Source organism: Mastigoproctus giganteus, chromosome 1 (genome assembly GCF_048544385.1).
Source record: "Mastigoproctus giganteus isolate SK-2022 chromosome 1, ASM4854438v1, whole genome shotgun sequence".
NCBI classification, from domain to species: domain Eukaryota; kingdom Metazoa; phylum Arthropoda; class Arachnida; order Uropygi; family Thelyphonidae; genus Mastigoproctus; species Mastigoproctus giganteus.
Genome location: NC_143575.1, coordinates 27,240,270 through 27,266,197, shown reverse-complemented (window position 1 = coordinate 27,266,197; position 25,928 = coordinate 27,240,270). Strand labels below are relative to the sequence as shown.

Here is a 25,928-nt window from a genome sequence, read left to right as displayed (position 1 = left end):
ACTCCCCCTGAATATGCCCCTATCACAACTACTTGTTTTTAGATGACAGTAGTGGAACTTAATGAAGTTGTATACTCCATCTGTGACATTATATGTTCTGATATATATCCCTTTTCACGCCACTTTATTGTGATTTTATTTATGGGTAGTTGTTAGATTGCAAAATTCTTCTTGGCCTCACATTAGCATACTGTCTCTGGCCACATGGCCACCACTGACTGTATGTTTTCTGATTTTTGGTATGGACATATGACACTTTCTGTGACAAAGCAGATTCCTTGGATAATGGGGATGCACTTAATAAGCTGACAGTCATTGTAATTGTTTCTGTGGCACTGTTACAGCTATAATAAACTATAGAAAAGATGCAGCAAAAAGTAACAATATTAAATTTTGATACAAGGGAGCATTCCTATAGAGAATGACAGTCTTCACTTTTGTGAGTTGCAAAGTCATGAGATCGGACATCTGAGTAGGTACTTGATTGAGGTACTAAAGGCTTTGAACAGCTTGCCTAAATTAAATAATGGGGATGGCATATATTCTCTTTTAGCCAAAGAGACTATTGACTCAGCAGTGGTCATGTCTCCTGTTGTAACAGAAGTGGTTAGGCTAAACCTGACAGGTACACAACTTTTTTTTATTTCTGAAAAAAACATTTTTCATTTTTACTTGAAGTATACCAATCATGACCTTTTACTAATGGATTTCAATTTCATACGCCTAATTATATATTTCAGAAAATAATAATTGTGTATATATATATGTAAATTTAATTTTTGAAAAATTTAAAAATGTTTTTTACACATGTACAAAACAACTAAACAGAATAAACAACCATTCTGTTATTTAAAAAAAAATTATAAACAAACTGTAAACAATATTATTAGTCATTTCCATTTTCTAGTTCATAAATTTAACCCTTTGTTGTCTGAAGTTGCACCCATTGTGACATTATAAAATTTCAGTCTAGTGTCATGCCAGTCAGCATTTGTGATTATGGAATTTATTTACCCACTATGCTGGTCTGGTGCAATTTTTGTACTATCGTCTATTTATATTTTATATAAACAAGCTGAAAGGCTAACTCACATGTTTATTGATGTTTATATTCATCTTTTAAGGCATAGTTGGTTTTTATATTTAGTCTTTCACTTGGATGTCATGGTGCTGTGAATAATGTTGGTGTTTCCAATTATGAAATTTGCTTTCTCTTTGTAATTGGCTCAATTATTGTACTGTCATCTATTTATATTCAATAGTTAACATCAGATGGTGGTTTTTTTTTTTTAATATGTCTTTTGAAGTCAGTGTCTCAACCAGTGCAATCATTGGTATTTCTAATTATGAAATTTATTCTCCCAGTGCTGGCCCAAGTATTCTTTATATATATACTTCATATAAACAATATTACAAACTAAATTGATGTTTATATTCAATAGTTCAATAGTTAGCAGGCTTAGAGGAGCAGGTATTCTGTGTGTTGTCAGACACTGTCTAAAACACTGATGGATCCAATATCTTTCTATTACAGAAGATTTAGGAGAAGTCCGGTTGGCCTGCCTCCCTAAAATCCACTCATGCACACCTTCTCGATGGTAAGCCCTGTTACATCACTTAGGTGGCAACGAATGTGTGTAGAGTGGTTCTCTTCAAGACGCCTGGTCATCGTGAAGAGGAAAAGACCAAACCCTCCAGCATATGACAGCACAATGAAACAAATGGCCTTCAGACCTCAGCGGCTTTCACTCCCCCTCTTACTGCAGCAAGAGGATCAGAGTGGAAGCAGAGGGTGCTAAGAATCTCTGGGTATGACCAGGCTGCCATGCACGGAAACTGAACTTGGCCTGTTACAACGTAAGGTCGCTCATTGGTGAAGGCAGGATATTAGAGCTAGAAAAGGAACTAGAAAATGTGAATTGGAATATCATCGGTTTGGCTCAAACAAGAAGAAGAAATTAATCACTTATAAGTTTACCAAGTGGAAATCTGCTGTACACCAATGGAAACAGTGAAAGGAGCGAAGGTGGAGTTGGGTTTCTGGTCCATAAAGATATAAAAAACATTTTGGAATTCAAAAGTACATCACCAAGGGTGTCAAGACTAATACTCAAGATTTCTATGAGGTACAAGCTAAAGGTTATAATGATTTATGCACCAGCATCGAGCCATGATGATGAAGAGGTTGAAGAAATGTACACCGAAATTGAGAGTCTTCTAGATGAGCAGAAAACCCACTACACTATTATTATGGGGGACTTCAATGGTAAGTTTGGAAAAAGACAAAACTGCACAGAAAGGGGCACTATAGGAAATCTTGGAATTGGTGAAAGAAATGAAAGAGGTGAAAGACTTGTGGAATTTGCAGAATCTCAAGGATTGTCAGTAATGAACACTTTTTTTCAAGAAAAGGGTGAAAAAAAAAGTGGACATGGAAGAGTCCAAATGGATTAACAACTAATGAAATCAACTTCATCCTCACTAACAGAAGATATATCATGAATGATGTTACTGTCCTGAATAAGGTAAATGTTGGAATTGATCACAGAATGGTAAGATGCACACTTGATGTAGGAAAGGAAAGGAAAAAACTGACTCAAGTAAATAATTAGCATTAGCATTAGTAGAGGCATTTGATGCAAGAAAGCAAGCTTATGCAGCATCAGCCAAAAAAAAAAAAAAAAAAAAAAAAAACCACTTCCACTTCACCCTTCTGTTCGTTCAAAATACTTGTCCAGCTGAGCCTTAAACTTATTTAGGCTATCAACTTCCACTACAAGGGATGGAAGTCTGTTCCGCCAACCAACCACCCGCTGGCTAAAGGCAAATTTCCGCACGTCTATCCTACATCTGTCTTTCCTCAATTTGAATTTATGCCCTCTCAGGTGATTATTCTGAGCTAGAGGAAGAATCCCATCAGCATTGAGCATGCTCAAACCATTCAAGGCTTTATACACCTCTATCAGATCACCTCGCTGGTGCCTAGTCTCCAGACACTGTAATTTGCAAAACTTAAGCCTTTCTTCGTAAGAGCACCCCTTTGTTCCATTCACTAATCTTGTTGCCCTTCTCTGTACTCGTTCCAGCAGCTCTACATCCTTCTTGAATTGAGGCCTCCAGACCTGTATACAGTACTCTAGGTGTGGCCTGACCTTATACAAGGGAATAATCACCTCCTTATCCCTGCTGGAAAAATTCCTGTATATCATTGACAATACTCCATGAGCTACTCTTGCAGCCCGTCTGCACTGCTCAGAGAACTTCATATCTGCCTGCACAACCACCCCCAAGTCCCTTTCATTCTCTACCACTGTCAGTGTAGTACCACAGAGTTGATATGTTGCTCTGGGGTTGCTGTTTCCCATGTGTAGTACTTTACTTTGTCAATGTTAAACTTCATTTGCCACCTCTCAGCCCATCTGCTCAACCTTTTCAGATCCTGTTGCAGCAGCATAGTGTCAGTAGTGTTCTTGACAACCCTGCCAACCTTTGTATCGTCTGCAAACTTGGACATTAAGCTTGATATACCATCATCAATATCATTTATAAATACAGAAAACAGGTCTTTGAGATAACTGAAGAGGAAAAAAAGCAGTATGTCCTGGAACTTAAGATCAAGTTTGAGCTTCTGCAGACTGCTCAGGACCGAGATATCAACGAGGAATATTAAAACTTTCTGAAAGTGATAAAGTCTAAGAAACCTATAGGGAAAAAGAAATCCAAAGAAGAAAAAATTAGTCAAGAAACGCTTGTTGTGATGAACCAAAGGGGACAAATGAAGAGCAAGATAAACACTGACAAGGAGAAAGTTGAGTATACTGAGTTATGCAAAGCCGTTAGAAAGAGACTCAGAGAGGACATAAGAAGATTTAACACAAGAAAAGTAGAACAAGCATTAAGGGAAAACAAAGGATTTAAATCAGCAGCCATGAGCAGTAATACAGAAAGACAAATGATACTGAAACTGAAGAACAGCGGTGATATACTTATAAACAGCAGAGAAGGCATAATTCAAATAGCAGAAGACTACTATAGAGAATTATACAAGGAGCAGAGGAATGATGCCAGCAGTGGGGAAGATGGATTGCAAAGTAGCAACACATACGACATACCCGATATTCTTCCTGATGAGGTAGAACATGCATTGAAGAAAATTAAGAATCAGAAAGCCCCGGGGGAAAGATGAAGTTACTGTAGAGTTGTTAAAATTGGGAGGAAGAGACATAACACAAAAACCGGCAAGGCTCTTCACAAAGTGCATTAGAAAAGGTGTGACGCCTAAGCAGTGGAATAATGCAATCATAGTTTTGCTGCATAAGAAAGGAGATAAATCAGAAATTGGAAATTATAGACCAATTAGCTTGTTATCCCACATCTACAAGTTGTTCACAAGGGTCATTACTAACAGATTAGAAAGAATACTTGATGAGAATCAACCGAAATAGCAAGCTGGCTTTAGGGCAGGATTCTCAACTATGGATCACCTTCATGTAATATCACAGCTAATGGAGAAAGCAAATGAATATAAAACACTATTATGCCTGGAATTTGTGGATTATGAAAAGGCATTTGACTCCATACAGCATATGGCAATGTTTCGGGCACTGGAAAGACAAGGCATAGATATCCCATATATTATGATTTTGAAGAAAATATATGAGAATGCTACCTCCTTTATTAAACTAGACAAAGACAGCAGCAAATTTAAAATCGAGAAAGGAGTTCGACAAGGAGACACAATATCACCGAAGCTGTTTACTGCTGCCCTTGCGGAGGTGATTACAGAATGGTAAGATGCACACTTGGTATAGATGTAGGAAAGGAAAGGAAAAAACTGACTTGAGTAAATAATAATAAGGTCTTTGAGATAACTGAAGAGGAAAAAAAGCAGTATGTCCTGGAACTTAAGAACGAGTTATGCACAGTTAGTAAGGATTTTGGACTAAAGATGAATATGGCTAAAACAATAGTAATGATGAACAAGTATGCCACAGAAAGGGACATAATGATTGAAGGAGCAGTAATTGAAAAGGTGGAGTCATATACTTATCTGGGACAAGTTATTAGCTGTAATAATGATAAATGGCTGGAAGTCAAGAGAAGAATAAATTTTGGATGGATAGCATTCAGGAAATATAGTCACATACTTGAAGAGCAATATCCCAGTTTGTCTGAAACATAAAATAATGAACCAATGTATACTCTCCATCATGACTTAGGGAAGTGAAACTTGGGCACTCACCAAAAGAATAGAAAAGCAGCTGAGAACTACACAGTGAAGAATGAAATGAATTATATTAGGAATCAGACTGTGTTAGATAAGAAGAGAAACACATGGATTAGGCAGCAAACTCGAGTAAAGGACATTCTTATCAAAACTAAAGAACTAAAATGGTCTTTGGCAGGAGACATAGCACAAAGATAAGATGACAGATGGATTAAGAAAATTACAGAATGGTACCCAAGAGAAGCTAAGAGAAAACCTGGAAGACAACAACGGAGTTAGACAGATGAAATTCATGAGTTTGTGGGTAGTAAATTGATGGCCATTGCACAAAACAGAAGGAACTGAAAAGTTGCTTGAGAGGCCTTCATCCTGCAGTGGATTGAAAATGACTGATGATGGGGGTGTTTCTCGTGTTTTTTTTTTTTTTTTTTTTTCTTTTTTTTTTTTCTTTTTTTTTTTTACTTTGTACCAAATTGAATTTCAGTGGGCTTATCCATTTCCTCATCTCTCCTCAAGAAATATTGCCTCATGGTTATCCATTACTTGAATATTAAAGAAGTTTTAGTAAAAACGTCTTGATTAAATACTGATATGAACTTGATAAACACTTTCTGAAGTGTTATTTGATAGTAATGTGTGTGTATATACAGTGTGTACATTACCTAATATTTATTTATAAAAAGTAAATACAAGTTCTTAATGATTGGTTACTTTCTATCAAAACTTGAAAAATCATTGTGTAATGGAATGGTTTATTTCTAAAATATATATTTTTTTTTTGAATAACTTTTATTATATTTGAATGATTTAAATTAATATTTTTAGGGCTTCCAGAAGAACCTGTCTTGTCATATGAAGCTGTAACTCAACAAGAAAGTAAGATTAAGAACTTTCCATGTGTATTCACTAAAATCCAGAATTTACTAAAATGTACTTAATCTGAGTTTTGTACATGTGCTACTGTATCACAGATTAGAGATAATAAGGAGTTCCTTGATGCATCCATTACCTTGTCACCAAGCATTCCTTTCTAATATGAATTTATTTTATCATTGCTGCTTCTACTTGTATGTTAAAATAAATTATTTTATTTTATTCTAGGTTTGCTGACATTTGCATTTCTGCTAAGACTTGATACTTGATAAAAACATCAGTAAAATAACAAATTGCTATATTGATTAAATGATGCATTTCTCTTCAAATTTAATTAATGTTGATCATTATATTTCATTAATAATTGATCTCTCTGTTAATGGTAAGGAAATATTGATCTCATAAAAGATGTTGAAAACACCATCAAATTGATGCTCTCTCTCTCTCTCCTCTCTCCTCTCCTCTCATCTCTCTCTCTCTCTCTCTCTCTCTCTCTCTCTCCTCTCTCTCTCTCTCTCTCTCAGAAAGAATGAAATAGTCTGGATTTTTGTTTTCTCTCATATTGTTCTGATATGTGCTTTTAAAATTTAGTGAATTAGCACCTTTCTTAATCATTGGAAGTGCCAAATTCCTTATGCTATTATAACCAGATAATTCACATATTGCAAGTGGATAATCTTATTTCACACAAGTAATGTGTGAAATGAGACCAATTTGCGGTATCCGTAATCATTTTCCTAGATATTTGCTTCTTTATCCTGTAAATTCTCAATGTATGTATTGAACTTTTCTTTCTCTTTTTTTTTTTTTTTTTTTAATTCTTTCTCTGGTTATCCCCCCCCCCCCCACTGGTTTCATAATATGTTACAATTTGATTATAACAATCATGCAAGTAAACAAATTTTATTTATTTATTTGGTAACTCATAAAATAAGCTACTTTTGACTAGCATTGCTACACTGATCATGAAAATGACAAGCAGAAAGTTTTAGTTGTAGTTGCAGCACAGTTTTTGGATTTAAAAAAAGATTCAATTATTTTTACAAAAGAGATACGCATGTAAATACATTTATTATGCAGTTTCAACAATGAAATTTCCAAGAGATTAACTTATTCATTAATAAAACATCATTCTTACATTATGTAGAATGCAAAAAAAAAAAAAAAAAAAAAAAAGCAAAATATTCAATAAAATAAAATTATTTTTTCCTCTTGTGTATAGTTACACATTCTTTGATAGTATTATTCCATTATATCCAGGTGGAATCTTTCACCTTTTTCATTACTAACAGCACTCACGTTATTAGGAGAAAGAATCTAGATCAGTGTTTCCCAAACTGTGTTCCATGAGATATGAACAAGTGTTCCACAAAAATTTGTAATTAATAATTAAAAAAATAAATTTTGCATATTTGTAGCATACACCACTTTTGTATCATTATCATTTTTAACATTATTTTCTTTTGGTTATTAATTTACCGGCATAGACTAATAATCAAATAGACCATGGAACACTTTATTTTGGCGAGCTTTGCATAGAAAATTGTATGTGTACAGGTAATGCCATCTACAAAAATCTAGCAATGTGGTGATCTAATATGCCATTCATAGGCGATTTAGCCTGGAGTACACGGGTTGAAGGAGAGGGGGAAGCGAACTGATATCATAACTAAACTCACTTCCTTGTATAAATTTTTTTGATAATCAGTATTTTGAAATATTATTATTAAAATAAATGAGTATGGATTTGTAGTTGAAAAAAGGAACTTTAAAACGAGAAGCAAGTACTTCTAGTATTGCAACTGTGGTAGATGAAAACGAACACAATATTGTTTGTCACACTTCAAAGTGAGGATGAACAATCGCAGCCTTTTGTTCCCCAAAAATCCGAAGTGAAAAACAGGAACCAACTAATAAGACGAAAACAAAAGTATGATGACAGTTATTTGAATTTCGGCTTTACATGTGTTGGAAATAAAGATGCTCCTGATGCACAGTGCATCGTATGTAATAAAATATTAGCAAACAGTTCTTTGGCTTCCGCTAAACTTGTGTTTCGTAAGTGTTCACTAAAAAAAAGGGGAGGAAACACTGATCTAGATGTAAATATAAAAAGTGTATTTTAAGAGACATTTAACAGCCTAAATTTTTGTTACACAAAAGTTCATCCAGTTGTTTATAATTTTTTAATTACCTAAACACCCATAAACTAAGGATTTAAAAGATTGCCGCTCAGCTAACTGAATGGGTTTTAGTTTTTTCGCAGCACTGTCATGTTCATTTTCTGATTTGTGGACCAACAAAGATTCATTTGAGTTTTGCATTCATTTTGAAAATTTTTCCTTTAAATGGTTATACCATCACTTTCTTTGTTCAAGGCATTCATAAAATTTTACACTATATTTACCTTGTAATGAACTCTTCTTGTTCTAGCCATCCTGTGACAACAGATTGTTCTGTTGCTCAACTATCCCACAAGAAGAAAAACAGTAATACTTGGTAAATCTTACCCGAAATCCATGTAAAAGCACGACGACTTAAATTCATCACATAACTACTATTAATGTTAATATTAGCCATATGGTGCAAGAGACCCAGATAAGCAAAAAACATTAAATAAACTACCTGTTTTACCATCCTCATTTTAGTGCTTATCCAGCTGACATTTTAAATTTCTCCAACCCATCAATGTCAACTACCTGCAGAAGTAACTTATTCTACTATTACCAATTTAATAGCTAAAAGAAAACCTAAATGATTCATAATCTGAATATGGCATCTAAATGTGGAATCATAATAACTGTGAAATTTCACTTTCATTCCTTTTAGTAACTTCAGTGAAGTTGTCCCCATGATGCCTGATTACGTGGTGCTATAGCCCACATATTCAGTGCTGTTCCTAATATGGGCACCCTTTTGTTGATCTTAGCAAGTTGGTTGTTCATATTTAGACTCTGTCTTTTTTTTTTTTTTTAAATCCATATAGTTTTCCATACTTTAATCCAGTATTCTAACTGCAGTCTTATAATTGCCTTATACAGTAGGATTATGACCTTATATCTAAGGAAATGTTCAATAAATCATTGAATAAAACACCATGGATCCTCTTTGCCTCCTGTCTGCATTGCACAGAGAAATTCATGTCTACCTGTATTCTAACCTCCAAGTTCCTTTCTTCCTCTACTGTTTTTAATTAAACCTTACCAAATGTATAAATTATTTTAAGTTTGCTATTTCATGTTAAGACCTTGAATTTCGTTGCATTGAGACATATCTGTCAATTTTTTGATCATCCTTGAAGACTGTGTCATCCCAGGTGCCAAGCAATTTTTAGTTTGACCAAATGATTCACAACTGTCTTGATAGAGCTTTTGAATAGTGAATTTTTTTTTTTTTTTTTTTTTTTGTTATCATTACAATTTTTATTTATTTTGAAATCTGGAGAATTTTTTTGCTGTGCAAGGAGTAGGTAGAAGCCCGGAAAGGAAAGTCCATTTCTCTGTGTCTCTTCTAATAGCACTAACCTAGTTGCTTAGTCACCTTGTGACACTGCTCTTGTCTCCCCATTGAGGAGGGAAGAGGTAACCTGAGAAGAAAAATCTTTCCATGGCCCAAAAAAGGGAGCAAAACGAACTCCTCAAAATCTTACACAGTCTAATGATGACTTGCTTGTTGGGGTGTCAAATGAATGGTAGTCAAAATGGCTCAAAAAAAAAAAAAAAAAAAAAAGTCTTTGAAGGAATATCTATTTCCATCTCCCTCCCTCATACTACTATAAACACCTCCAGGTAATAGTTGAGTTGGACCTTCCGAACTTAACAGAGGATGAATTGAAAACTAAACTACAGGGCCATGAGTTTGTGCATGTAAAATGCACCTATACCAAACAAAATAATACTCTGGTTCTGACCCCGAACATAATTTAATTTGGACCTTCAGTACACCAGAACCTCCAGCATTCATCAAAACAGGTTATCTCAACCATCCCATAAAGATTTGCATTCCAAACACAGACTGCAGAAGTATCTCTTATATTTCTTAAGTTATTAAACATGAAATAATTCCATGACAGAAGTATTTTATTTTATAATTTCATTTTATAAGCATTTTATTTTATTTTCTTCGTAGTTACCTATGCTCGACCAGTCATCATTCTTGGTCCTCTTAAAGACAGAATCAATGATGATCTAATCTCAGAATATCCTGACAAATTTGGAAGTTGTGTTCCACGTAAGTAAAACAGTATTTACCTGATTAATAATTTATAACACACTTGAAGAGAGAAGGCTGAAATTTTCCCTTATGTTACCAGTGATATTATGGAGTAGCATGCCTGATGATAGATTGAATATATTTAATTTTAGGAGTCTACTACATAATTTACTTCTTTTAGATACCTTTTGTGAAACAATGTGTTTGAAAATAAGTAATAGAATTTAAATATTGAAGTTATTTTAATTTATTTTTAGATACAACCAGGTTAAAAAGGGATTATGAGGTTGATAGTAGAGACTATCATTTTGTAGCATCCAGAGAACAAATGGAAAAGGACATTCAGAATCATTTATTTATTGAAGCAGGTCAATACAATGATAATCTTTATGGTACCAGTGTAGCATCTGTAAGAGAGGTTGCAGAAAAGGTAAGCATGATTATTGATTTGCTCTGAATTAAATTGCTGACACAGTTTTAAGAAATGCAGAAATCTTCCTCAATGTGAATGTATTTACTTAAATACAAGATAACCTCCAAATGTAGTATTACAAACTGTTAAAAAAAAATCATTATGGGATCTAAACGAATGATTTCTGGAGCTAGTGTTTTTCTCACATATTTGATATTATTGTACACATTTAATTATTTAATATTATTGTACACATTATTTTTTATAGTATCTTAAACATACATAGCATTCTATTTTTATAACCAGTGTCTCAGAAGTCTAGGGCTGATTGCATGAAAAAGAATACAGGATACTTACAAACAAATGATGTTTCCTTTAAAACACTCTTCCTTCACTCCCTTGCATTTAAATATTATGTCTGGCACTGTCAAATGCTGCTGATTGGAATACTTATGTATAGATTGTAAGTTATAGTTGAACTGCCTTTAAAAATAAAAGAAGCAATTGTATCAAAGGGTGTTACTATATTCTGACACCATATCGGCAGTTTTCATTCAAAATTTATGACATTTATTTTTTCATGTTCTCCATATTCAGCAAGTGGTGAGTTTTAAACACATTCTTTCTCTTTGAAAGCTAATAACTGACAGTAGTGCAACAGATTCTAGTATCTAGAATCTGTTGCACTAGCACACTGCCGTTACTGTCATTAACAACCCTGCCAACTTTGACACTAAGCCTGATATACCTTCATCAATATCATTGATAAATATACAAAACAACAGTGGACCCAACGTCGAACCCTGTGGGACTCGACTAATAACATTAGTCCACGAAGAACAGCATCCATTGATTACCACCCTCTGTCTTCTCCCACTCAAGCATCCTTTTATCCATTGTAGCAACTTACCCTTAATACCATTCTGCTCCAATTTGTACAGTCTTTCATGCGCAACAGTGTCAAAAACTTTCTGAAATCCAAATATATGATATCAAAATTATTTTTTGCATCCAGTTCCTTTGTAACCACATCATAATATCCTATCGAATTTGTCAGACAAGACTTTCCCTTAATAAACCCATGCTGTGTCTGAATTATTGCTGCAGTCTTGTCTAGATGATCCTGCAATGCATCTTTAACCAGTGACTCCATTATTTTACCTGGAACAAAAGTTAAACTAACTGGTCTATAATTACTCGTGTCACCCTTCGATCCCCCTTTGTGAATTGGGGATACATTTGCATATCTCCAGTTCATGGGGACCACCCCTGAGTCCAAGGATGCTCTCATAATTATGGCTGAGGGTTTGCTTAGTTTCTTTGCCGCCTCCTTTAGTATAACTGGATAGATCTCATCCACCCCAGGTGCCTTTCGTATGTTTAACTTCAACAATTTCTCCTCCACTTTGCTCTCAGTTATTACAAAATCATTAAGTACCCTGCTACAATTTGATAACCTTCTGTCATTTTCAAACCTTAATAACTAACATTGTGTGAATGTAGATGCAAAATACTCATTCAGTTTGTTTGCTATCTGCACAGAATCATCAACAGTCAAACCATCGATCTCAAGTGGATCAATCAGATTCATATATTAGAGTTTATATAAGTAAAGAAATCCTTGCTGTTTTTCTTAGCATTCCTTTGCCAAAGATTTCTCGTAATCTGCCGTAGGCTTCTGAGTCACTTGATAATTTATATGCATCCCATGCATTTTTCTTCTCTGTCACGAAGTCTCATTAGTTTATTTGATAACCAATTAGGCCTAAACCTTGAACAATATTTCTTAATAGGCATGAAACTTTTAGTAGCTTCCACGATTAATTCCTTGAATGCTTCCCACTTAGAATTTACTGTTGGTAACATCGTCAGTTGATTCCACTGTACAGAATTTAAAAATTGTCTGAGACCACTGTACTCACCTTTACAGAAGCAAAACCCCCTTCCTTTACCCCCTGATGGTAATGATATCTTTAAGTAAATCCCACATCAGTACACTGTGATCACTGCCCCCTAGTGGTTCCTTTAACTACAAATTCTTAATACACGAATGATCACTGCTGATAACCAGATCAAGAGTATTACCCTCTCTGGTTGCCTCTCGAAAACAATCATCCAATAAATCCACAAAAGTCTTACTCGTGTGTGAGTGACCAACCCACAAGTTCCAGTCAATATCTGGGAAGTTAAAATCCCCCATTATAAGACATTCTGATTTACTAGCCTACTCTATTTCTCTGTACAATTGTTCATTGTACTCATTCGAGTCATTAGGCCTATAATACACTTCTACTCTTATTTTCGCTTTCGCAGTGCTTATGTCACACCAAACTGACTCAACAGTGCACTGTTCATCTATATCAGCTGGATGCACTTCTTTTGATTTTGTTTTTCTTAATTAACAGCATGACACCTCCTCCCTTCCTATCCTTTCTGTACACATTGTACTCCCCAAATTCCAATTCTGTATTCCTAATATCAGTGTGACGCCACGTCTCTGATATCCCAACAATATCAGCCTTTGATGTCTTGACCAACACTTCAAATTTATCAAATTTATTTATTATACTTCTATCATTGGTATACATGCACCTATTCCTATTCGCCCTGACACATCCCATATACCCACCTGTTTCACGATGACTGCCATCGGTCCCTGAAACCCCCAGCACCCCTCGCACCAGGTTGCTACGTATTGTAATAGAAGTTGTGCAAGAATCACCTTCCCCTTTGCCTGCGGCTACTTTTAACCTTTTAGTCTGTGAATCCCCCCCCCCAAGCTAGCAGTTTTCCGACCCACCTAACACTGCCTCGATAGCTTCAACAAATATTCTTGCACACTTTCTATTTAAGTGAACCAGCGCATTCTGCCTTGGAGATTGCCGCTGTGTTGCCTGATGCCCAGGAGTGAGCTCTAGCGTTGAGTTGGGCAGCTGACAGCTTGATGGGTCCGTGTGTTTAGTACATGTATACTCTTCTGTGTCAAATTAGTCTGCACAATATATTTCCAAATGCCACATATTTGGAGAGGTCGGTTTGGTACCCAGACCTCTCCAACAACTGAAGGAGTTTCTAGTCTTTTTCAATTGAGGTAGTAATTAGTTGATCCTTGGTAGGGATTTTTGTCCCCCTGTGTTCCAGGTTTTTCAGCCTGTAAAAAAAAACAAATCAGCCCATGAACACACAGATTTCTACAGATATGAGCAACAACTCTGGTGCCAATTAAAAATAATTTGTATTATTTTTTAGTGTGCATCTCTCCCTCTCTCTTTATTTTTCATATATGTTTTTTGGGCCCAAAACAGAAAGTGCCACTTTATCCATTAACTTAAAAATAAGGAACAATAAAGGGCGGCATATGAAACTGTTTATGGCATATGCATAATGTGTCAGCATCAGAACTTTGGCAAGCATACTCTACATAAATTGATCTGTGTTACAGTCTTATCTTACAAAATTAAACTTTAAAACGAATGGCACAATAAGATTGTTTATACTTACTTTCCTTATCTCAACCATTATTTTAACATATTGTTTTGCTTATTTGGCTTATCCCATTGTTAACAATTTTAGCTACTTTCTAACCATGGAGTGTGGAGTTTGAGTGTTTGATCAATATCTAGTTGTTACCATTATAGACTTGGAAGCAAAAAGGTAAATAGATATATATATAAAAAAAAGCAAAGCTATTCTTTGGAATAGTGAGATATAGCACGCTGAAGTATTGAGCAGTAGATTTCTTTGAGTTGTGTTGGTTAATAAAACATTGGAAGAGTAGTAAGCTAATTCTATATATTGTTTTAGCTCAGAAAGCTTGTAGTCCATTGAATAATACATTTTTGCTGTGAGAGAAATAAACAGTTGTTAAATGTTTATCACTAACTTCGAATATTGATCAGTACTTGCAAATTGTCAGCTAGAATGCTTTGTGATGATTTCAAGATATTAACAGAGGCAATCACAATTTTTTAAATAGTTTTAAAAATTATATGAAAAAAAAATAAAAAATTGTCAGTTTAAGAAGAATTTTAAAAAATTATGATAGCCTCCATTAACTTCCTTGATGTTATATTTAGTTCATTGCTTTTCACAGCTTGTTACAGTATGCATATTGAGACCACAGAATAGAGGTAAGCCAGCTTTTGAAATACAGCCACTCCCTGACTTATGTAAGGGTTGCATTCCGCAGAACTCTACGTAAGTCGGAATTTCCCTAAATGTTTATGCAGCACTCGCAACTATGTGTGCTGAATTTGATTGAAGCAAAAAAGAAATGTTCAATGAACATGTAAATAGAATTATTTATTCAAATTTTTATTTCATGAGCAGGAAAAATTACAAAAGTGCACAAAATTACAAAAGCTGACCGGGCTAGCCAGGTGGGTAAAGTGCCTGCCTGGCAATCCAAAGGTCGCAGGTTCGAATCCTGCCTCGGGCTTGGATCGAAGTACTGCAAAAACCTTGGGAGGTGCATTATGGCCACAGAAGCTGATGCGCCAACAACTATCAAAAAAAAAAAAAAAAAAAAAAAATGCAAAATATTTCACAATTATAAAATTACAAAAAGATAGGAGACAGGCATAACGTTAGCAAGTTTTACCTTTCGAGCATCGTTGCCAGAATTAACTCTCCATCTGATAAGCACACCACTGCAGAAGTTGAGGGCTGTGGAGATTTAGAAGTGATTTTTTCCAACACATCACAAAATTTCTCTGCTGCTGCAGAATCGGCACTGATAATTTCACCACATACTTTAATATTTTGGAAACCAGCACAATGCTTGAATCTATTAAACCACCCATTACCTGCCACGAACTTGGCTTGGGGTTTGCCATACTTATCCTTAATGTCTTCATAAATACTTCTTGCTTTTGCTTGAATGGCCATTGGACTCAGGGGCACTTGCTTCTGAATCTGATTTTCCATCCATATTATTAATAGCCTTAAAAATCTTCGATATAGCACCTGAACGCTGTTTTGCGATTACTGTTGATCATAAATGTGTTGATCCTTTAACACGTTATTTTATACGTGCACTGTCCCTTAAAATAGTATTCACTGTTGAAGCAGCGAGACCTAATTCCGTGCAATAGATGACAAACTTTGTCCTGCTTCATAATTCTTAATTAATCATCTTCATTTCTAAATCAATTTTGTTTTGTTTCCTAGCACTGTCAGCACTTGCACTTTCCGTTGGTCCCTTTCCCTTCACCATCGTAATAAGTAATTAGGAATGAAGAGAAGATTCTGAAAATATATTTATGTTTTTTATATGATTGAAGATTTCAGTGAAGGGGAACTCATTTCACCATAATACCGTAACGTAAAAACCCACAGAATTCCAGTTATCGGTATTATCGCAAATACAATGATTGAGTTTACTACCCATTTATAATAGAATGCATTTAACAGAAAAACCGAATAAACTAGAAAGTGCAAACTGTTTTTATTGTTTTATGGTAGTGACCTCCAGAAATGTATTTTAGAAAAAATCGCAAAGGCATTCAAAATTGATTCTTATAATGGAACATGTGATAACGATGAAAGTGATATAAAAATTATCTTTTAGAGAGATAAATAGGTTAATTATATAGTGAAAATTTCAACTTCCAAGGTCTTGGAATGAATTACCAAAAAAAAAAAAAAAAACAATGTGTTATTGGGTTCACATTACGATAATTTCACAATACCTCCATTTATTCCTATGGGATGCAAAAAATACGTTTCCACGATTAAGTTTGCACTGGCCTGCAAAAATTTATGTAAAGTTGAATTTCCGTAAGTCGAGTATTACATAAGTCGGGGTGGAGTGGCTGTATATAAATCCCATTGCCAGCATACAGTATTACATTCAGAAAACTTAAAGTGGAGAAAAGAATCAGTGATGGTACACTAAGGAAGGAATATAACGAGAATTCATATTTTTTAACTTCATTAAAAAAGAGACTCAATTTTTTGACTTTGAAGCGTGTTCACAAAGGAATAAGAAAGAAAAAAAAAAAATGTTGAGTATATGTTTTATACAACAGTTTTATACAACATTTATGTAATATACAACAGAATACTGTTATCCTGTGTCATAAAAGATGACAGTGTTGTGTATATTAGTAGTTTATTTTAAACAATATTTTTTGTATTGCTTATGGATAATTTTCAGTGCTACCCTATAGAATTTTAGAATTAAGCATTGTATTAAGATAATCAAATACTCAGGATGGTATACTGACTCCTTTAGTGCACTTTTTTTTTTTTCAGTTAACAAAAACACCACCATGTTATCCCCTTGTTAGACCAAATTTGTGTCCTACTAACAAGAATAAATAGGAAATTACCATCTTGGCAATTTTGCTGAGTCCCTGGGCATACTGGAATTCCAAGAAATAAAATTTCAGATATTGCAGCAAGAACAGCACAAGCACCGTTGATCTTAGCTTCAGCATACTATACATAATTTAAGAACATAAAAAGTCAGTGTCATCAATCATGGCAACTTATTCTAACTGGTAAAAAAAAAGCTTGGTAAACCCTGAAAATCAATAAACTTTCTAATAAAGTACAAACTTAAGCTAGAAAACAATATACAAATAGGTCACACCCACATAATGCATGCCTGCCTCCTCATGACATAAGATCCCACCTCAATGCTTCGCTTCCAGTACCAAGCTGACTGTGAAAAATTTTTTTTTTTTGATTTTCTCCTCTAAAACAGGACATGACAATGGATGCTGTCATTTCTGTTGAAAGTTTCAGTTCCTACTACTCTATAAGAAGTACCAGCAGCCAAACCAGAAGTATAAGAAATGTTTACTTACTTATAAGCATAAATGTAATGATAGTAAATAACATCAATTAAATTTTTGGTGCATTATAGCCTTTGTTGCTCTTACACCATTAAACAACAACAAATATTCAGGGTGGCTGTAAATTTTGTATGGTTCTGTGGCAAGTTATTTAACAGCTAAATTAATTAAATTAAAAGTGACCCAGTCATTTAATTTAATGAATGAATTAGTTAAGAATGCTTTAATTTAGATTTACAAAAGACTAGAAGTCTTCTTGGTTATTACTATTCAATTAATTCTTTTATTTGCTATAGACCTGCATCAGCAAGGAGAAATCCAGGACATGAGTGATTTAAAATATTTTTTAAGTTTAATGGTACAGTCAAATAGAAGTACTAAGTCCACAGGAGACAAGGTGGGAATCAGTTAGATACAGTTGTAGAAAATGCAGTGAGGTTGAAAACTGATACATTGAAATGAGAAAGCATTGAATTATGAAATATAAATTTATTCACTTGCATCAAAAATATTGTCATAGAAATATTATTTACAAGTATAGACACAAGTAAAAAATTCACTATAACAGGGCTGCAAGCTGAAATTGTAAATATTAAAATAAGTAAATATTACAAGTTATCACAAACTGTAATCTGTATTGTAATCAGTCTGATAGATTGCATATAAGGCACTGAACACCAGCTAGCTTTGAGATAATAAAGGTAGAAGTAAGAATATATAGAAGATGCTTTACTACAAAGATAAAGTTGTAGGAAGATATACGAAGATATAAAAATAACCCAAGTATCTGAAGTTGCCATGGATACATCTGTAGTAGAGTAGCCACAATCTTATTTTTACTATGCAGAAATCTACTATAGGATTGAAAGAAACAAACAAAAAAATAAATAAATAAAAAAAAAACCAAGCTACATCTTTCTTTTTACTGCTGCCAACATCTGTCCATCTCTTTTCTATGAAAATTCAGTTAAAGGATCCCCATTAGATCCCATCATGTGAAGAATATTACTCATAAAGATGACCCAAACACCTGCATGTTTTTGATATGGTATCCTTTGTATAAAGGATACCATATCAAAAAATATCTTATGCCAAAAAAACCCAGATGTATTGCTGGCTTTCTTCCTATAATTCTACCAAGATGCACATATGCCAAATTAATAAATTACAGCAGGCCCCCCGTTATAACATGGTTCGCTTTACGCTGATTCGCTATAAAGCTGTTCTTATATTATAACCCGTATCTGACTATAACGATGTCACAGATCACTATAATGCTCTTTTACAGATTGCATTTTTGGCATATTTAACGAAATTGTTTCATTTGATGGAGTCGATAGCTTGAAAATGAATAGCAAAACAGCATTAAAACATTTCCCATGCCGACATGAGAAATTTTCTCGCACGCTAATTTAATTGCAGTACAGTGACTTGTTACATATTCCGAGATCAAAATTTTAAAAAATGATCAAGTATATTGCTTGTAATATTTGCGTTATATGCATTTATCCGAAGTCTAGTCATCACTCAGTACTGTATTAGACATCGTGCAAAACAGACAGTTTACTTGAACGTTGTATCGTAATTAATGCAACCAATGCAGTTACATTTTCAAAGAGTTAATAATGGCCGATAAAAATGAAAAATCAACGTCTGGGTGCAGTACGAAGACTATAAATGTAAGAAAAAGACTAAATTCGAAAATGAAATTAGATGTTTTGAAGCGAATCGATTTTGGTCAACAACAAGCGGATGTGTGCCATAATTTAGGACTTGCAAGTTTAACTGTAAGAACAATTATAAAAAAATAAAAAATTAATTTTAGCAGCGGGAAAGATAGCTGTTCCACTGCAAGCAACTAGAGCTAGGCCGGCTATTAGGATTGAAATGGAAAGACTTTATCTAATTTTATTGAAGATAATGTCAAATGCAGAATTCAGTTAAGTTAAATATTATAAAAAAAAAAAAAAGAGAGAGAGAGAGATTAGCCTAAAAAAAAAAAAAATGTGGAACCATTTAAAACTGGTAAGGGCTGGTTGAATAGATTTAAAATCTAGGGAGAAGCTGCAAGTGCAGATCAAGGAGCCGAAACTTTCAAAAAAGAACTTGTTAAAATTATTGACGAGGGGTATTGTGTTATACTTCACAACAAGTTTTTAACATAGATGAAGCAGGACTTTTGTGGAAATGAATGCCTAAAAGAAGTTTCATATTGAAAGAAGAAGAAAAAAACATGCCAGGTTTCAAAGCGGCGAAGGATCGGGTGACTTTATTGTTGGGTGGTAACGCTGCAGGAGATTTAAAATTAATACCCCTTTTAGTTTATTTGGATGAGGGCCAAAGTTCAACCCAAAATCGACACATTTTTCATGATTAAATTCATCAATTAAATTAAATCAATTTATATCAATAAAATTCATGATTTTGATTGGAATTTTAAGTTTAATTTTGATACGTAAGTAGTTACCACATAATTATATACGTATGTAATGCAGAATATTTTATATGTACAAATATTTGAATATTAAATGTTTTGACTGACATTTGTGGATCTTTTCACTACCATTTATTATTGATTAGGAAATATCCTATGGCACCGACCGCAATTTACAAAAGCATATGTTACCTTATGGAAATGCAGCACTCACTTAGCACAGATTCACTTAGCACTCTGTTTTTCTGGAACGAATTATCAGCGTTAAGCGGGGGTCACCTGTAATTTGGCATATATGCATTCATCCTGCAAAACTATCATCCTTTATAAGAAATTTACCATCCTCTAAATGGTTGTCAATCTCAAAAATCAGAATTTTTGCAGGCTTCTATGTCACATGCCACATTCTCTCTTTTACCAAGGCAGTCTATTTTACTCTCAAGGGCCTCCTACACAATTTTCCCTTCCAAAAAAACTAGAAGCTGCCACAAATTATCTTTCACTTTTATTCCTCAGACATTTTCACCATCAGCAGTCATTAGCTGTCTTAAAGCTTACAGGTATCACCAGTGTCTCAACTTTGTCTCTGCTCTGTGGAAGTCTGCTTACCATTGCTGCAGCCATCCCTCAATAAACAACCTGCTCATGTCTTCCACTGAAGCTAGAATCTCCACAAGTCTTTATCAGGGCTTTGTATTAAGATGAACACACACACACACGCGCGCGACAGAGAGAGATGCTCAACTTTAGGTGGGTCTCTCCACAAATTTGCCATTTTGCATAAACTAGAACAACTACAGACTACGTTCCAACTCTGCTACTCAGACAGTTCTTAACCTTGATGAGACAAAGCAATCAAAACTCAGTACTGGCTAGGATATCATCTAAGTCAACATGGTCCCTGTACTTGTCAGGGAATCAGCACACACAGATAAATATGCTACTACTGTTACCAGCAAGATAGGTGCCACTAGTGCTAGAAGCTTGGCAAAGAAACGAAATATATTATGAGAATAGCAAGTTTCAAAGTGACCAAGCAAATGAGTATGAGAAAGTTGCTGCCAGACAATAATTAGAAATTAATTTAGTCCAAAGTTAAATGTGGTGCAAAGAAGGTATAGCAGTGCTTTTTGAACTAGTTTGGAAGAAAATAATTGACTGGGATGCATTAATTGAATAGAGTTAAGATGAAGTAGATCTTTAATACTTCAGAAATTGATAACCTGTAAAGAATAGTATGCCGGTGAAGCTAGAACCATCTTCTATTTACAGATGACATTGTGGTCATAAGCCATGATCAAGAAGAATTAGAGGAAAATCTTAATCAGTACCAGAGTTAGTAAGAATTTTGGACTAAAGATGAATATTGGTTGGAGATTTAGATAGCAGTGTAGGAAATGTCAAGTACAACTACATAGATATTTTATTTCAGGAAAATTTTAGAGAAAAAAACGTGAACATAATAATGGTAAAAGATTGGAATTTTACACAAGCTATGCACTATTAATTACAGACACAGTATTTCAGCATAAAAAGTAGCCACAAGTTTACATGGAAGGAGCATTAAGTGCTAACAATAAAAGAAGTGTTAAAATGGACAAAAATCAAAAAGCTTTCACATTTGCTGTCAATTTTCATAATTATAGAAACCTTGCCCATGCCCAAAAGTTAAATGTCATTTCAGATGCTGATACTAACAAGACTTTAGATAATCTAATGAATGGCAAAAATTAAGAAAAGTTTTGTGTAACTGAGAAACAGGTAGGTGGGGAGAAAACAGGTGGGTGAAAAAGTTTAAGAATAGTACTGAAAGTGTCATTACCATTCTTAAACTTATAATCAGGAGAAGCACATTGTGTCATGACACCAGAAGCCATGGTAGAAGTAGAACACTTAAGGCTGCCTATATGGTTGCAGGCTGCACAGTGCAAAGAATTGGACTGCTCACAGGTTACATACCCTTGCTTTAGCTAAAGCGTTTGACTTTTTTTGTTCAGTATGCTGTATGGAGAAATGAATAAGCAATGTGAAAGACGCACTGAAAAGAAATACTTGCTCTAAGTACCATGTGTACAGAAGTGGCTTTCTCAAGGAGCTCTTTTTTTTTTATTAGTTCATTAAATATGTGAATAATGATTTATTACTATTTATTTTATTAATCACAGAAGGTCCATGATATATGTATTTCAATTTTTCTTAAATCTAGGAGGAAACAAATACAATACAAAAAGTTCACCCAGTATTGCATTGTGAGGTACATGCAGTGAAGTGAAAGGAATTACATTTATACATTATAAGTTAAGTGATTAGTGATGAAGTGTTAAAAAGTCAATTATTTATTTACTTTTTTCACTTCTTCTATACACTTAAATTAGAAAAATCAATTAAAAAGCTAACAGATGTAAAATGCAACACAATGTGTGCATTACCTAATTTTTTATTTTTTTTGCAAAAAGTTTACATAAGTGAACAAAATCAGTTACAGGTTTGGAATCAGTAACCTAAAATTGTACAAGTTTACCTATTTACATTAAAAAAAAAAAAGCAGTTTTTTTTTTTTTTTTTTTAATTTATACCAGTGTTGTAAAAAAATCAGGGAACTTGAAGTATTTAGGATTTCTTGATCTTAGAAAAACCATACAATAAACTACCTAGAATTTGCCTTTTCAAATTTTAGGGAAATATAGCATACAGTTATATAAAAATGGCAAACTAAAGTGAACAGTGAAAGAGGCATTTGTAAGTGGTTTAGAGTTAGACTTGGAGTGAGGCTACCATGTTTTATAATTTTTATAAATCATTTAATAAAGGAATGTGAGTTATTGACAAAGTTTGGTGTGAGAGACAAAAATTGGATTTTTATTATATACAGTACTGTGCTGTTAAATAGTAGCTGGCTGGATGACCTTCCAAAATCTCTGAATAAATTACTTTCTAAAGAATTTTTAAAGTAAAGAGCGAAGAGAGTTCAGCATAAAAATTATTTATACAAAAAAAAGTTATGAAAGTTAGGAGCATCTTGGGAAATTTTAGAGTGTAGGCTTGAATAGTCAAAAAATGAAACAAGTTTGTAATTTTGTTTATTAGGAAGTCTTTAATGAAAACAGAAGATTGTTTGTTTCTGTTAGCCATAAAAACAAATGATAGAATAAGTTAAGTTGGAAGCCAGTTAAACAAATTCATTTGAAGCAAAAAAAAAAAAAAAAAAATCAACTAAAAGATGAGAGTTACTATTTATAATAGCTTTTTTCACTTTTTTCACTGAGCATGAAATAAAAGAATTGTTTAAAAATACAAATGGACAAATGGGTAATAAATATCCAGTCATAGATAAATGGAGCAAATTTGAACATAATATAGACATGTAGAAAGGATGGGTAAAGGGAGATTAGCTAAACAGATACCTGGTAAAAATGAATGGCAATAGGCCCAGTGATAAACTAAGAGGAATGTATCATACAAAAATTAGAAGAAAGAGGGCTTAGCTTAGTCTGCCTAAAAATACAATAAGAAATAATACAGCATAGAAGAAAATAATGAATATAATTCTGATGGTCTAGAACAGTAAAGGCAAAACTCTAAGCCTGCTGAACAAAAATATAACAAGGACTATTTTTCAATTATAACAAAGGAATACCTTAAAAATATAAAAATTTGCAAATAGTTTATATAGATATTATAAAACATTAACGATGCTTGAAAGTCTAATAAACGTTTTGTTGCTACATAATTTTGCGCACAATTACACTTAGTTTTCACCACTAAATATGGCTGGAGGACCATACAACAAAATGTAAAAAATAAAAAACTTTTTTTAATATAATAAAAAATACTTTTGAGGAGTTGTGCCAGTGACACTTGGCATTAGTTTGCCATCTCTGGTTTAGGACTAATTTGCACTAGTGTAGCAACCTGTATCCCACAGGGTATAACAGATTTAGATGATGATGATGGGGCTTCTTTCTATACTCTCCCTCCCTGTGAAAAGAATGTACAATCTAATATGTTAAAAGAGCTTGAGGTGTTTAAATCAAGTATCCAGCAGCTACAGAGATATTACAACAGATGACACTATTATTTTTATTTATTTATTTATTATTATTTTTTTTTTTGTGATTATAATTTAATGTGCAGCAGAAATGAACAAGATCTAATATCTGGAGCAATTCTGTATTAACCAATTTAACTTTAGTAACAACAGTATTACATAAGCATAGTACTAAAAACATTTTGCAGAAGAAGTAGTATTTGTATAAATATTATGAACAAAAATAATTAAAAATAAATTTACACCAGAAATTGACAAGTACAGTAAAACACAACCTGTTTACAATATGGTTGTACTAAGAACTGCACCAGTTCTTGATAAATTCATCAAAACAACTACTAGTTTTCAAATGAACTGCAGTCACTAAACTAACACACTTATACATAATGATAAATGCTTTTGTTGGATGAGGTCATTAGTTTTATATTACTGGTACTAATATTAATATCAAGAATGTGATAAGTGACACCTTGGATAAGTTAGTGATTGTGTATAAGGCAATATTTCAATTGGAAATTGACATATCCTGTGGTCATCAGACTGATATGAGAAGGTATGATTTCATCTAGAAATGAAATAATCTGTAAGCTGTTTGCATTACTTTTTTCTGTTAGGTTTTTTGTACTATGATATAATGACCTGTTCCTAATGTAAGATATTCTGAGTTAAGTATGAGGACTTTTTCTCCCCCTTTCTGTCATTTGTGCAGTGGTTGAGAGAATAATAGAATTATCTAGATAGCCTGCACTGATTCCCTTAAGAATCGCTACCTTTTATTTGGCCTGACTTTTGCAAAATCATTTATGGCTAGACTAAATCACCAACCAAATTATTTATGGCGAGTCTGTCTTTTTTTTTTTTTTTTTTTAAATCCTGCTTTAGTCACAAAAACTGCCAATTGTAATTTCATTATGAACACTTAATGTTATAAAGTTGCAGAAATTTTACTTCATGTTTGCATCATTTAAAGACTTTATACTGTAGTGTGGTGAGGTCCTTTAAGTGCATTAAAATATGTATAGTGCATCATGAAATGACTTTGAAATATCAGCAAAGATAATAAAATATTGCCGCATTTGTTACATAATGATTATGCTACTTAATTAGTATCATATATTTTTTTTAAAATCATACAAATGTTCTGCAGAATGATAGCATTACACTAGCCAACACGATTTTTACCTCCAATAAATTAAATGCTGTTTTCAACCAATTTTTATGCATAGATTTCAAAAATCACCATAACAGTTTCACATCACGTCACAGTTATTAAATATAGAGGGAGTTACGTTTTACCAAAATATGCTAATTTCACATAATCTAGCCAGTAATGTATTATGAAATACCGATTTATCTTAATAGATTCTCTAATTCTAATTTTCTTAATTTTAGCAATCGATTCTGGCCTCTGTTTTCTTGTGAAAAACAATCAGACTTCTACCTATTTCTTTCTTGAAAGAGAGCACACAGCGTTTTTCTTGAGGATTTTTGTAGGCTGTGCAAAGTTTTCCAAGTAGGTTCTAGGTTACAGCAGTGGAATATACTCGCAGCAGGAACAAAGATTTCAGTGTTTCGAAATATTTTGCTATGAAGAACAGTATGTGTTTTTGCAAAGACATTATTGGACTTCTGAAAGAACTAGGGTGCCATTAATAAGTCAGACGAATGGCGTTTATTTATGGATGCCTCAAAATTAAGTTTAAAAGCAGTTTTGCTTCATAATGGCAACAAATTTCCATCAGTTCCTGTGTTTCATTCAGTTGGACTTAAAATAAAGTCATAAAAGCATGTCTAAGCAGTGATCTTAAGGTTATTGCTTGTTGGTTTGCAAGGGGGTTTCACAAAATATTGTTGTTTTTGATGTTTGTGGGACAACCATCCGACAGAAGAACATTATGTTGTGCAACATTGGGACAAGCTGG

At 33.7% G+C, this 25,928-nt stretch overlaps 1 protein-coding gene across 15 annotated transcripts in view; it reads left to right on the top strand.

Annotated features, from left to right (window-relative positions):
- The window catches only part of LOC150090662 (MAGUK scaffold protein DLG1-like), an 800,778-nt gene that overhangs the window by 761,499 nt on the left and 13,351 nt on the right, over positions 1-25,928 (top strand). For all 15 annotated transcript variants that reach the window (XR_016546888.1, XM_090372078.1, XM_090372070.1 and 12 more), the window contains 3 exons: positions 6,053-6,103; positions 10,229-10,330; positions 10,570-10,742. Coding sequence is in view for 14 of the 15 variants with exons in the window: in XM_090372078.1 (XP_090228204.1) it covers positions 6,053-6,103; positions 10,229-10,330; positions 10,570-10,742 (326 nt within the window). In the remaining variant the exon portion in view is untranslated. The remainder of the gene's footprint in view (positions 1-6,052; positions 6,104-10,228; positions 10,331-10,569; positions 10,743-25,928) is intronic.